The sequence below is a fragment of the Lactuca sativa genome, chromosome 1, assembly GCF_002870075.4.
Source record: "Lactuca sativa cultivar Salinas chromosome 1, Lsat_Salinas_v11, whole genome shotgun sequence".
Taxonomy (NCBI): Eukaryota; Viridiplantae; Streptophyta; class Magnoliopsida; order Asterales; family Asteraceae; genus Lactuca; species Lactuca sativa.
In genome coordinates, this window is record NC_056623.2 from 171,318,056 (window position 1) to 171,329,107 (window position 11,052).

An 11,052-nucleotide genomic window follows, 5' to 3' on the forward strand; every position below is an offset into this window, starting at 1 on the left:
TATATATATATATATATATATATATATATATATATATATATATATATATATATATATAAGCTTCTTGTATAATTTAAAATCGGTTAAAATTTAATTGAATAAAGATAACTTTTATAATATAGAAATTTGTTATAAATATTTTAATGAAAAAACTAAAATAATTTAATAAGTAAATGTAAAAATTAAATAACTTAAAATGTAAACAAAAAGAAGATAATATAGAAATTTGTAAATGTAAAAATTAGAAATTTGTTATAAATATTTTAATGAAAAGACTAAAATAATGTAATAAGTAAATGTAAAAATTAAATAACTTAAAATGAATACTAAACAAAAAGAAGATAATTATTTTTGTAATGGCTCTTCTGAAATGTTTGTTATACTTGAAATTCAAGTCTCACGTGGCATTGAAATGAATTTTGATACATTTGAAAGACAGATCTGAGTGGTGTAAGGGGCGGTGTTCACACCTATGCCTATAAACAAATACATTAGCCCAATAAATAAATATATGAAAATAAGTTATAATTTGCACTTACCCTAAAATCAAATTGAAAAGTAAAGCAACAAAATTGTGGGTTTCTTTGGATCGATTAGGTACAATTCAAAACTAATGATATCCCAACACCAAAAAGACTCGTAGAAAGAAATACCAATAACAAGTTTTTTACAATACAGTTTTTTAAACGATTCCCAACTAAAACATTCAAAAATACAAAAATTCAAAACAATTTAAACTCAAGAAAAAAAACTAGTTTCCTTGTCGCATTCGCTTAATTCTTTCAAGTGCACCAAGACGACTACCAGCATCACCATTTTCATTATCTTTTTTCACTTGTTCTTCTTCTTCTTCATCTCTTTTTCTCACAAGTCCTCCAAAAACAGCTTCCGGAACATCTTTCTGTGAGATCTCAACTTTCCCATCATCATCATCATCATCATCATCATCACTCTCCGGAAGCTCAATCTCTTCCTGGTTTTGGATTCCGGAGGCGGTTTCCGACGACTGTACACCGCCACTCACAAATCCAAGCTTCCGGTTGCCGGAATCCAAGGTGGTGGTGGTGGTGGTGGTGGTTTTGGGGGCGGCAGGTGCCAGCTGTCTTTCTAAGGCGGCCATTTCGTCTTCAGGGACACCGGCTTTCTTTAATGCGTCCATGGCTTCATCGACTGTAGGCTTTTGCATTAAGTACTCAGGTAGCATCACGTGTGTCTGTAACAAACAATTGTTAACAATATGATTATAGTATATCTATTTTTTATGACGATTATACCCCTCTGCCATTACTATTTAACATGTGGATAACCAAAAATGAAATATTAAGTTTTAGAAGGAATGAGAATCAAATTGAGATCTGATTGGTAGGGAATGGAATTCCTTTTGTAAATCTGCAGAATACAAATAATGACAAATGACAGAATCACCCTTCATTTCTTGTAGCTTCTATAGATACATGTTTGAAAATCAATTATAAATACTTGCAAAAAAGTTTAAATTACCCTTTAATAATAGTATCTTGTTCATGCAATCTTTTAAAAACCATTTTGGCTAAAAAAAGTATATTATAGTACATATTAGGATGAAAATGCTATTTTTTTTAATATATATATTTTTAGGAAAATTTTATTATAAATATTAGAGTAAATTACATTTTTCACCCCAGGGTACAGCAGATTTTTCTTTTCAATTTTGGTGCTCAACTGAGGTTCTTGTAACATTTTTTTGTCCTGAGTATAGCAGATTTTTGCATTTCAGGTCCCAAAAAGTCTTTTCTTGCAATTTTGGTCCTCAACCGAAGTTCTTGTAACGTTTTTGGTCCCGTTCCAATTAAAATGACTATAGTTGGTCCTTCAATATATCTGATTTTTCCAATTTTGGTCCTAAATTATATTCATTTTTTAAATAGGGAATAATAATCTTAAATGAGGACCAAAACTGCAAGAGAAAACTTTTTGGGACAAAAAATGCAAACATCAGCTAAACTAAGGGACCAAAAATCCAATTCACTCTAAATACTTAAATTACTCTGTTAAGAAAAGAAAAATGCTTGGAATTGAACTCCATGTACTATTGAAATCCATCAGTCAAGGAAATTCATTAGTTCCAACAGATTTCCAACCAAACACTGGAATTGAATTCCGATTCCGGCCACATCCCTTCCAACCAAACACTGGAATTTAATTCCGATTCCGGCCAAATCCCACGAACCAAAAAAAAAAAAAAAAAAGTAAGCACATGACATGATGAGATAAGATAAGATACCTGGCTATGTCTAGCAGAAACACTCCTCTTAATCCTGAGCATATCTCTAAAAGTATCTTCATTCCCATGTTGCACTTCAAATTCATGCCATTTATTCCAAAAATCACCATCAGATCTGGGATCAGCCAACCAAGACGCATAAACATATATCTTTCTTGCCCTATCGATTTCTCCAAGACTCTTTTCAAGCTCTGCATATTTTATACACATCTTCATTGCATCCTTTTCTGGAAGTCCATCACTCACAATTGCCTGCTCATAAATCTCCCGAGTTTTTGGAACTCCAAATATTTCGGCTGCACGCGCGATGTATATTTCATACATGCTTAACTTCTCATTTGATGGAACAGCTTTTGTGCCTTGATCATATACCCTCATGGCTCTTTTAGCCAGACCATAATCTTCTTCCAGTTTTGCATATTGGATGTATAATGGCTTTACAACTTCTGCAGGAGCCTGTTCAATAATCACATATCAATAATATTATATAAGTTTGATTTTCTCAAATAATTTTTCAACATCATTCAATGATGAAATTAGACTTCCATTTTGGATTACCATTTCAACAGCATGTTCAAATAGTTCTCTAGCCCTTTCGAGTTTGGACTTCCCGTATCTTTTGACAAATTTAGAGAGATAAGTAACCCAAATATCCTTCACATGTGGGTATTTAAAGATCTTCACACCTCTTTCATACACCTTAAAAGCATCTTCAAAGTACTTGTTATCCTGGATAACATGCAACTCAGTCAAATTATAAGTTTTTGATTTCACACATTAACAAGTACAAACATAACATGCAGAGTTATATATAGCATTCTACTTTCAATTTCATTGCTTGTGATTAAAAAGAGAAGGGTTAAATGCAAGATAATAAAATATAGCAATGTACTTTCTACTATTTTGTACTTTGAGAAATCTACCCAAATATAGCAATGTCATCAAAATACAAAGCAATATCTATTGGTGTAATTAGTTGGGTAGAATTTTCAAAGTAACCTGTTGTAATAACAAAAAAGTAAAAATACAAAATGCTACAATTGAGTAAATTTTGAAAGTACAATACCTTAATATATAGCCTATAATAAAGAAATAAATGAAAGTACATGATAAAGAAAACAAGAGTAAGTTTCATACCTCTAATAGCATTGCATAGTTTATAATAATTTGTGGAGTGGCAATACGAAGATCCAAGATCCTCTCATAAACAGCACGAGTGGATTCCAGAGTGCCTAAACTTTCCTCTAAATCCACATAAAAAGTCCAAAGTCTCAAGGATTTGTGCAACTTTATTTGCACTGGTTCATTGCCATCAGCAGCCACTGATTAAAAAAAAAATGTAAGACTCCAAACCATCAATTGTAAAATATAATACATGCTACAGCCTACAAAGTTTAAAGTAAAAAAAAAAAGCAATTCAAGATATCTGCATGCTGTTCCTTTTTAATTCAATGGACTTAATCTCTACTTAATAAAGATATAACAACTGAATATGAAATATTGTCCATTTTACCCTTCTGTGTAGAAATGATCAAATAATTCTGTAGCAAATATTTTCACATGGATTGTTATGATGAAAAAATATAAGCAAAGCTTACCTCTGCGTTTGACCTCAACAGAAGGTTCAGCAGTAGCCCGTCTCATTAATTCCAAAGCTCCCTTGAAATTTTTATGTCTAAGTTCCATTTCTGCCCATTCACACCACACACTAGCCAAATTATCCACAGCTTTATAGTTCACTTGCACAGCCTTATCAAATATCACCCTTGCATTACCAATATCCTTGTGACTTTCATACAATTTGGCAAATGCAACCCATAAAGTATGAGGTTTCCCAACAGCTTTCATTGGATCAATTGTTCTTACAGCCTCAGTGTATGTCAATATCTGCTTTGTGGGGTTCCCTTCAAATATCTTCACTCTTCTATGCCATTGTTCCACATTATGAGGGTTTTGGCGAAGAAGAACACTATTAGCAAGTTCAGGCCTTCTATCCATAAGATGCTCAAATCTTGCTATCCTCAAATTAACATCCTTGTAATCAGAGATCCAAAATTTCTTAAGTTTTTCCTCCAGCTTTCCCACATCAAGCCTATCATCTTCTTCATCTTCATCTTCGATGCCATTCTCTGTCTCACCATCTTCCTCTTCATCTTCACTCTCAGTCATGGTTTCCATCCTCAAAGCAAGCACGCTTTCTTCAAACTGTGAGTATGCATCAAAGATTACACTAAAATCTCTTACTGTCACAACAGTAGTCATCCCTTCTTCAAATATATCTCTGGCTTTCTCTAACAACTGCCTCCTGATATAATAATCTGCTAATGAAGTCCATAGACGACCCACTTCATCTGTAAACTTCCTGATACCACCTCTAATGATAGCATCCACATTCAAACCTGAGATCTCTGTAGCATGTTGGGTAAGCAAATCACATAGCTCTAACCATAGCCTATGTTTAGTCTTCCCCTTAATCGAATAGAATCTATCATCGTTTAAGACGCCAGCTAATCTCTCAGCTGCTTCTTGCCATAGCCTTGAATTCAACAAGAACTCAATGAGATTCTCGATATGACCAGGGTCATACTTCAGATACCTTCTGTAAACCCTAAGTGACGTCTCGATAGGAACACCCCTTTGGCTCACGAAAACCAAATATGGCTCCCAAATCCTTTCGTGTTGTGTCACAGGCAATGCACAGAGAGCTCTATCAAAGGTCCTACGAGTTCGAGTAACCAGCTTCTGCTCAGTTAAACTAGTCAAGTACATGATCCAAATTCGAGGCATTTTGTGCATTGTAACTAAAGCTCGTTCAAATGTATTGTTTAGGGTTTGGTACTGGGCGTGAGAAATAGGTAAATTGCGTACCAATTCGAGGCGTTCGCGGAGGTAAGCATGCCATAGTTTGTAGCTTCCGGGAAGGGCTTTAAGAGCTCGTTCATAGATTACTGCTCTTTTCTTGAAAGGGGATTCGGTTCGTGCAATTAAGTAACGCCACCATAGCTTCAGACTGAAGGGGTTTCTGAGGAGCTCTTCCTCGTACAGAAGATCGTCTTGGCTAGGATACAATTCGCTCGGAATCGACATTGATGAAATTTTGTATATCAGGTGAGAACTTACTTGTAACTGAAATTAGCAAAATCTAAAATTTCAAATACAGATGGACTCTTCAAAGATCGATCGACACTGTTACCATTAGAGAAATGCGTACTTCTAAACCCTAGAAGCTTAAAGAGAGAGATCTCTCCAGAGCGTAAGAAATAAGAATAAAAAAATAAAAAATAAATAAAAAGATATCCGTTTCCATAAAAGGTTTTGCAAGATGTGTGATTTGAAAAAAAAAATTATCTTAATTTATCAAAAAATATCAAACTAAAATTTATTTACGAAAAAACAACCATTTTTTCCTGGTTTACCAGTTTCATTACTTATCTGATTCATTAAGGTCTCATTATTTTACCATAATTTACGAATAAGTTACAAACTAAAATTTAGTGATGAATTAGCAATTTTTCTCCATATAGCATACATTTTATCAATTTCATTGTTGATTTAGACACGTAGTCATTAGATTAGTTGATAAGATGGATACGTTGAGTTATATAATACTACATTTACTGTGAATTGATATTTATCTCATCGACTCATTTATAACCAGGGTTGTAAAAATCTCGATTAGGTCCCGATTAATCTCTAGGCGCTACTTGACCGATTAGAGAGCGTCTAGCAATTAATTCATGCATACAAAATGACTAAAACAGTAGAACTCGATGAAATTTTAACACTTTGAAGAAGTTATATCTCAATAAAAACTATTTGAGGTATGATTAGTGTTGCATTTATCATATTAACTTATTTTGTTATGATATTAGTTATATTTATGAACTTTTATATGATATTAGTCATATTAAATTTTTCAAAATCTAACAAATTAGCAATTAATGGTCCCCGATTAATCTTCGTCTATCCGATTAATCACTTGACCTCAGTCCACCGACTAGCTAACGTCGAACGATTTTTACAACATTGTTTATAACTATGTATCTAGGTCAGCAATAAAACCAATAATGTATGTGTTTCCAAAAAAAATGGCAAGAAATGAGTCGATGTCTAATGAGATGGATATATTGGGTACATAGGATTAAATAGACAATTTGAAATTTCTTAAAAACGTAAAAAAAAATGATGTAATTGTTGCTAATTTATGTAATTATTGCAATCTTTGTTAGATGCATTTTATATTCCAAAACGCTCTTTTTGGAACGGTACGAGCAGACCACTTAAGCAGATACCTAGACTTCCATTTTGAAGTACCATAAGGGCCCAATATCTCAATAGCACCTTTGTCTAAAGCTTCGAATGAAACTTCATATCCGAAACGCAGGAACGATCTGACTAGAAAGTCATTAAATACTTGATCGAAGAACCAGCGTTTATTGAAGAAGCTATAGAGTCGATTACAAAAAGTACTAGTTTGAAAGGCTCGATTGGCGCCTTTGATTAAAGAATGTTCTCCGCCTTTTTCCTCCACCTACCGGGCTAGGAATATACACGATATCAAGATATCAAGTTTTATGGTAAACATACAATTATATAACCCAACATATCCATCTCATCAGCTCATTTAATGACTAGGCATCCAGGTCAGCAATGAAACCAGTAAAATGTATGTTACATAGAGAAAATGGTCAAATCATCACTAAATTTTAGTTTTGGACTTATGCGTAAATTAGTGTAAAATGATGGGACTTTAATAAAACATGTAAGTACAGAAACCAGTAAACTTGGAAAATGGGGTCAAGTCGCCACTTCTACCAGTATTTCATGTTTTTTCGTAAAAAAAATTATTTTGAGACTTTTTCGTAAATTATGGTAAAATTTTAGGACTTTTTTGGAGATTTCCCATTGTTATTAGTTTATTAGTTTATAGCTTATTGATTTATAAGCTAATAAGTTACACAAGTTAATTTATGGAAGAAAAAAATTTAATTTATGAAAAATGACTTATTAGCGGTTTGTCACTGCTATAAGCTATTTTTATTCAAACATTTTTTAAGTTTATAGCGGTGTGTAACCGCTAATAAGCTAATAAGTTGTATTGTGAAACACCCCCTAAATTACAAAATAGTCTTAAGGCATTGCTCCCCAAGTTTCATTTAAGGAAATAAAGGAAGTAAAAGGTGGAGATTTAGAAAGATCATTGCTTCCGAGTTTCATTTAAGAGAAAAAAAAGATTCATGTTAATTTTCCATATAAATTATCCTCCCAAATCGGAAAGAGCCGGAGAGAAAGGAAAGGAAGATCAATTCATTTCATTTCTTTTATTTTCTTTCATTTGACACCTAGTTCCCGAGTTTCAGCAAAGAATATAAAATAAGAGAAAATAAAGGAAAAGAAATTTGTCTTTTGTATTCCCGAGTTTAAGAGAAGTGAAAAGAAAATTAAACATTTTGTTATTTCTCTCAAAATCTTTCCAAATCGGAAGGAAAGTGATCCTTCCATTTCTTTCCACTTCCCTCCAATTCCTTCCTTTAATGAAACTTGGAACGTCAATTTCTTTTACTTTCTTCTCACTTCCATCCATTTCTTTCTTTTTTTCTTTCGTTAAGTTTAACTCGGGAACGGAATGTAAAACTTTTGATTGTCTAAAAATACTCAATATTTCATGAGGCCACCTAGAAATTTAGGCCTCACGGTATGCTTATCACGAGAGGGTTCAATGCCACCTTGACACTTCACTACGGTCGTGAACACGCCCCGAGAGGGTGTCGTGGTGATACGAGTGTTTCCCTTCGTTCTCTTCACCACGAGATGCAACTACATAAAGTCAACTCTCCTTTCTCTCTTACAGCTTTCTTCTCTACGATCGTTAGGAGTACACTAACTTTGGTGTGGTTGCTAGCACTTACCTATCTATAGGGTACATCAAACATACAAAAAATACAAAGACTAGACCATACATATCGAAACTATTAAATGCATTGTAAATAGATAAGATAATGAAAGTACTTAACTTTGGTTATTTACAAACACGAAATCTAAAGACATAACTTTAGACTACTCACTACAACTTTCGACTCTACAATCTCCCCTTTAGTGAGAATAGTCGAAACTTCAAGCTATAAACTTCATCGCCTGTAACAACTCCCTTCTAATCTCCATGTACCAAAGAATAATTTTTTGAATCTACGCTTTGAGAAGATTGAAGTAATGTTTGAAGAGACGATTCTTAATTTGGCAACAATAATCACAATTGGAACGTTTATGGTGAGTCCCTCTATGATCTCTCTAACTCTCTTTGATTCATGCTTGTGTTCTTGAATTTTTGATCATATATACTCATTGGATCAATTTTTTTGAAAACCCCATTTATTATGATCCCATAATTTTTCATTGATCAAGTCCCGATCAAATCCTATTCATTTATTCGATTCGATTTTCAAATTGCAATTGTTCGTTTGAATCGAGATTTAAGCCCAAAATTCATTGTGATCTATTTCTTTTTGATTTAGCCCAATTTTTGATATTACTATTCATTGATCGAACAACTTTACTTCTTATTTTTTATATTACTATTCACAAAACTCAAAATTTTCTTAATTTGTTTCTTATCTTTTTAATTAGTACACATTGCACTCATGAAATCCTTGAGGTTCTGAGTAACACCAACTCAGGCTGATGATTTCAAAAGTCTGGCATATGACTTCGCTTTTCATGTCACACCCCCAAACCAGAACGGCATAAACGTCCGGGGGTGGATGACTTCATATATAGTATCATAACAACGAATATAATAGTGAAGAAAGCAAACACAACCATCATCAATATAATTAAAAGAGTTACATCATAGAGTAAGTTTACATGTTTCAAAATCAATTACATCATGATGACAAAATAAGTTTTGAATTTAACGCCTTAGCGTCCCGTCCTCAAAAGCAGTTGATTACCTGTTTAGTGATTTCATGAGAATACAAGTTGTTTGAAAAAGTGTCAACACAAAGGTTGGTGAGTTCATAAGAGGTTTAATTGAGAAATAAATTGTTTTCCTTGTAAAAGCAATTAAGTTGTTCCAGAAAATCCGATATTGTCCTTAAAGAGTGAATTGAAAGTTTCTATGTTATGAAATAGTGCATCATAAAATTCCCTATATTTTCCTCCTATAATCTCTAGGTATATATAAGTTATATAAAATCAAAGTTAGATACAACGTCGAATGTAATGGGTCTGCCCTAGGCCCACAACCAAACAAGAAACAGAAAATAAAGCGGACCCACCAATTCTAAGTCAATCACGACTAGATTCTATATAACTCTAGCATATACACTTAGAAATTATAGCTAAAAACTAACAATTCTAGATGGGATGTAGTCTTAAAAGCAAATACCGAAACCAAATCCTAGTGTAGTGTATGAAATAGTAGTAGTGGCTGTGAACATAAACTATATATATCATAGTTCATCGAATAGTGATAGTGGTAGTGAACATGAACTATGCATATTATAGTTTATCGAATGTGATGGTGATGGTTAACATAAATTATACATATCACAGTTCATCAAATAGCCATAGTGGTAGTGAACATGAACTATGCATATTATAGCTTATCAAAAGTGGTGGTGATGGTGAAATCCCTTATTGTAATAAGTTCGTAGTGTAGATGAAACATAAACTATACCTATTATAGTTTATTATATTGTTTCTAATGTATATGCAACCTAATTATATCGATTATAATTAGCGTACTTACTTGTCGGGGGTGTAATAGACTTAACTATACTTATTGTAGCTTATCATAGTTATTCGTAGTGGTAATAACCCCCTTTTGTATATGTAATACCCTTAGTAATGTGTTTATTATGTAAATGAATCATAAACTATATATATTATAGTTTATCAAAATAAGGTTAGTTTGTAGTATTCATAAACTATATTTGTCTTAGCTTACCAAATGTTTGTATGTAATGGATGTAAATTTGTTTATAACAGTTTATCAATTACTAGGCTTAATATAGCAAAAATCCATTTGTTAACTGATGTATGTCTATAAAACAAGACTAAATGACATATATGGTAGTAACATATCATCACATGAAGGTTACACACCTTGTCCAACAAGTTACAAGGTGTAAATGAAATTGAAAGCATTTTTCTAGTATTACCATTTCTATTCTGTTTTTAGAAAATTCATAGAAAAATGATTAAAGGTCCAAATCAGAATCCGTAAATTCTGAGAGTTTGGAAAATGAGTCTAGTTTGTTCATAAATTGTATCATGATTTTTAGTAACCTCCAACTTGGGTGAAACATACCATAATCATAGACTGGTCCGGATGTTTTCTTGAAATGATAGGCAGTTTTATAAAAATCACCATAAATCGTAGAAAAATCGTATGGGGATGTGCAAGTAGTCATTTTAAAGGTATAAACCTGAAATATTTTCATATAATATAGTTTTGAAAACTAAAATGTTTAAGTTGACTAAAACAGTCCGTGAATGGAGTTAAACTTTCTTGATGAAAGCTGTTGGAAAAGTTTAGTTGTGTTCTTGGTGTTTTAACTTGTATTCACCCCCCCCCCCCCCTTAAAACTTAAGAAAACATGAAAATATAGGGGTATGAACTCACCTTGTGTGATTTTAGTAGATGGATGTTGAAGGAGAGAAGTGTTCAACTCAAGAACACTTGAAGGATTACTTGAAGATTCGAGAATCTAACACAATAATGATGGAGTTTGTGTAAGCGATCAATGATTTGAGTAATAGGAAATGTAATAACCATAAGGAGGGTGATA

General features: G+C 32.8%; 1 protein-coding gene across 1 annotated transcript; it reads right to left on the reverse strand.

Annotated features, from left to right (window-relative positions):
- Window positions 1-617: 617 nt before the first annotated feature.
- LOC111900559 (uncharacterized) lies at window positions 618-5,532 on the reverse strand. The gene is made up of 5 exons (XM_023896437.3): window positions 3,862-5,532; window positions 3,401-3,585; window positions 2,822-2,992; window positions 2,264-2,719; window positions 618-1,213 (listed from the first exon to the last, which is right to left on the reverse strand). The coding sequence occupies exons 1-5, from the start codon at window positions 5,348-5,350 to the stop codon at window positions 752-754; spliced, it is 2,763 nt and encodes a 920-aa protein (XP_023752205.1). The 5' UTR covers window positions 5,351-5,532; the 3' UTR covers window positions 618-751.
- Window positions 5,533-11,052: the final 5,520 nt, after the last annotated feature.

Bases quoted from the DNA above. Each gene is read 5' to 3' on its own strand.
- LOC111900559 (XM_023896437.3), bottom strand. From the start codon at position 5,350: ATGTCGATTCCGAGCGAATTGTATCCTAGCCAAGACGATCTTCTGTAC. The intron at 3,586-3,861 runs GTAAGCTTTGCT...TTTTTTAATCAG, and splicing joins TGTTGAGGTCAAACGCAGAG to TGGCTGCTGATGGCAATGAA. The intron at 1,214-2,263 runs GTATCTTATCTT...TGTTTGTTACAG, and splicing joins TTTCTGCTAGACATAGCCAG to ACACACGTGATGCTACCTGA.